Source organism: Tupaia chinensis, unplaced genomic scaffold (assembly GCF_000334495.1).
Source record: "Tupaia chinensis unplaced genomic scaffold, TupChi_1.0 Scaffold000532_1, whole genome shotgun sequence".
NCBI classification, from domain to species: domain Eukaryota; kingdom Metazoa; phylum Chordata; class Mammalia; order Scandentia; family Tupaiidae; genus Tupaia; species Tupaia belangeri.
Window position 1 is genome coordinate 4,816,644 of NW_006160045.1, and position 3,910 is coordinate 4,820,553.

The 3,910-nt window shown below is 42.1% G+C and overlaps 1 protein-coding gene across 1 annotated transcript in view; it reads left to right on the forward strand.

Moving 5' to 3' along the window:
• The window catches only part of DRC8 (dynein regulatory complex subunit 8), a 102,018-nt gene that overhangs the window by 79,819 nt on the left and 18,289 nt on the right, over nucleotides 1–3,910 (forward strand). The window contains exon 4 of the mRNA XM_014591104.1: nucleotides 2,121–2,200. Within this exon, the coding sequence (XP_014446590.1) occupies nucleotides 2,121–2,200 (80 nt within the window). The remainder of the gene's footprint in view (nucleotides 1–2,120; nucleotides 2,201–3,910) is intronic.

Genomic DNA, 3,910 nt, shown 5'->3' on the forward strand with positions numbered 1-3,910 from the left:
ATGATTTTGGCCACAGAAATATTACCAAATGCAGATCCATGGACAGTCAGATGCAGGGCAATGAACGCCATTAACATGTAAATACACTAGGGCTGGCAGGTGGCATCCACTGGTGGTTAAGGGAGTTGGACTCCCACATTGCTGACTGCAGTTCGAGTCCCAGACCTGGCAGCTTGCTTTCTCTCTTTCTCTCCCTCTCTCTTTTTCTCTCACTCTGTCCCTCTCTGGTCAAATTAAAATAAATAACATTAATAAAATAATTCTTTAAAAATAAACAAACACAGGGACCAGCAGTTAGCATAATGGCTATGTTGCTGAACTCCCATGTAGCCAACCGCGGTTCAAGTTCCGGACCTGGCGGCTTAAACTCATGCCGGGCTTGTGTACGTGCTTGCCCAAGATCCCAACAGGAGAAGGGATTGCGGCGTGGCCATCCCCCCTGGGGAGGGGTGATTTCTCACTTTCTGTCTTCTGTCTCTCTGTCTTTCTGGTGAGGGCACATGCTCTATAGAAAAAAAAAAAAAATCTTCAGCCAATTAACATCTGAAAACGACTGGCTTTGCACTCCACTTCTCCTTCCCCCTTTTCTGCCCTTTACAATAAGCCTGGGAATGATTCAGGGCCACGGCTGCCTCCATCAGAGGAGTCAGGACCACCCAATTCCTGCTTTTCTTTACTTATATGTCTTTGTGTGTTTATTTCTGTTTATTCTCTAATCCATGGCAGCTCCCCGCCACCCCCACCTCAGGCATGACATTTGTTTAGCCATGCGGACATGGCAACCATGTAGTTGATGATAAACTGAATGCAGTGCTGAAAGCCATGTGGCTGACCATGGGTTTGCATCCCCATGCTGAGTACTTGCATGCATGCCTAAGATCTTGATGAGGCTGGCAGGCTGGGGAAAGGGGATCATAGCATGAGGGGACCATCTAATAGTGCTAGGTACCAAAAATGGAGAGCTCTTCTCTATCTCCCTCATGCATGCACATGCTTTCTATCATGACTACAATAAGTAAAACTTTAAATTAATAAATATGATAATGATTTGAGATGTAGTTTGGTCCTTGAGATGATTGGCCCCCTAACCTGCTGCCTTACTGAGTGTTCCTTATCCTGGGGGGAAGCATCATCTTACCTCATTTATGAAGTCTGAATCCTGGGAGTCCTCCTTGACTCCTCTTTTTTCTCATCCTTACCCATAACAGATGCGGCACCAGGTTCTAACAATTTTACTTCTTAAATATTTCTTGAAACTGTCCACCTCTCTCTCTATGGCTCCACTCCGACCCAAGTCCTCAGCAGATCTGCTAAGGCTACTGAAGAAACCGCATCACCCACAACCAGTGCAATCTTTCAGAACACATCTATGGGGCTGGCAGGTGACATGGTGGTTAAGGGTACTGGACTCCCATTTGGCAATGATGGTTCAAGTTCTGGGCCTGGTGGCTTGCTTTCTCACTTTCCCTCTCTCTTTCTCTCACTCTGTTCATCTCTGGTCAAATAAAAATAAATAAATAAAATAAAAATATAATAAAACACACACACACACACACACACACACACACCTATGAGATCATCCATGATTTCCCATTGTTTTTAAGATAACAACCAAAGTCACTTTCATGAATAAGGCCCTGCAAGGCTTGCTACCTAGGTCTTTCTCTCTCTCTCCAACCTCACTTTGAAATGCTCTCCAGCCTCATGGCTCCATGGATTACCACAGTGTCCATGCATGTATTATAATTTCATCTATGTGGGAGTCTCTTCCACCTCTGTCTCACTACCTCCTACTCATCCTTTATAAATAAGCTGGAGTATTATTTCCTCATGAATGGTTCCCCTGATCTTCTGGTCTAGAAGAGTTTTCCTAATTATATGCTCTTGTAGATACATCCTCTTTCACTTCATTATGCTTACATAAGTTTATAATTAAACACTCAGTTTTGTGGCTTTTTGATTAATACATGTCTCTTCTACAGAATATAACCTCTATGATAAGGGATCATGCCCAAGTGTGCTCATCATCAAATCCCCAGCACTTCACACAATACTTGGAAAAAGTAGTTGCTCAGTACATTTTTTAATCAGTAAATGCCAATTTCTTTATTGAATGTTAGGTAGAGGAAGAAGAACCCACTGGATACATCCGATTTGAAAAATTTCTTCCCGTCATGACGGAAGTACTACAGGAAAAGAGGTAAGTTAGTCAATGCAATTTTTAAGGTCAAGTAATGATTAGACTTGTATTAAATTTGGGCCAACAGATGGCATAGCAGTTAAGGTACTGGACTCTCACATGGTTGGCCACAGTTTGAGTTGCAGACCTAGTGACTTGAAACTCACACTGAGCATGCGTGCCCAAAATCCTGAGAAGAGAATGGAGGAGAAGGGATTGTGGGGTGGCCATCCCCCTCTAGGGGATGATTTATTACTTTCCCTCTCTCTGTCTCTCTCCAGCAAGTGCACATACCCAGTGGCAAAAACCTAAAATAAAATAAAATAAAATAAAATAAAATGCATTAATTTTAAAAACATTTGACTTTTTCACTTTGTAGATTACACTCAAGAAATGTACTTTTAGGATAGCTTTATTTTTCTTTTTTAAATTTTTATTTATTCATTCATTCATTTTAATTTGACTAGAGAGAGAGAAAGGAGAAAACAAGCCACCAAGTCTAGGACTCAAACTGTGGTTGGCTATATGGGAGAGTCCAGCACCTTAACCACTACGCCACCTGCTAGTCCCCCAGGATAGCTTCTTTCTAACTTTTCAGTATACTTCTGAACTGCGTATGAGCTTAGAAATGTCAACCACATTGGGGCCAGCAAGTGGCATGGTGGTTGAAGGTGCTGGATTCCCATATGGCCTACCGTGGTTCAAGTCTCGGACCTGGTGGCTTGCTTTCTTGCTTTCCCTATCTCTCTCTGGTCAAAATTTTTAAAATAACGATAACAAATGGAATTAAGTAAATAATTCTAAAAATAAACCATATTGTATTAATTTAAGCAAAGCGTAATTCAAGAACAAGTAGCCTAAAAATCATAAATCAACATTTTAATATATTCTATTTTATTTTATTATTTTTTTGAGAGGTTTTTGCTAAAGAGTGCATGCCCTCACCAGAAAGACAGAAAGAGACAGAGAGACAGACAGTGAGAAATCACCCCCCACGGGGGATGGCCACACCACAATCCCTTCTCCCCCATTCTCCTCTTGGGATCTTGGGCATGCACGCACACATGCCTGGCGTAAGTTTAAGCCACCGGGTCTGGGACTGGAACCACAGTAGACTACATGAGAGTCCAGTGACATAGCCATTATGCTAACTGCTGATCCCTATGTTCTATTGTAAATTACCTATTATGAATAAGAATTAATCCTAATTATTTTTCTAACAAGTATAAAATATAGCATTAGCTTACCATAGTTGGTTTATTGTAGGAGTTTCGTTCCCAGATAAATTGATTTCCATAATTATGAATAAGGTGGGATCTGGCTACTTTAACCCCTATGCCACTAAAAAAAATTCTTTTTTAAAAAAGTTTTTCGGGGCCAGCAGGTGGTGTGATGGTTGTAATGTTGGATCCTCACGTCTATCACAGCTCAAGTCCCAGACCTGGTGGTTTGCTTTCTCGCGTTCCCTTTCTCTCTCTCTCTCTTTCTCTTTCTCTGGTAAAATTTAAAAAAAAAAATTAAAAAAAAACTTTTCAGGGACCGGCAGTTAGTGTGATGGCTATGTCACTGGACTCCCACGTAGTCGACCACGGTTGGAGGCCCTGACCCAGTGGCTTAAAACTCACACCGGGTGCATGTGCGTGCGTGCCCAAGATCCCAAGAGGAGAACGGAGTAGAAGGAATTGCAGCGTGGCCATCCCCCCTGGGGGGTGATTTCTCGCTTTCTGTCTC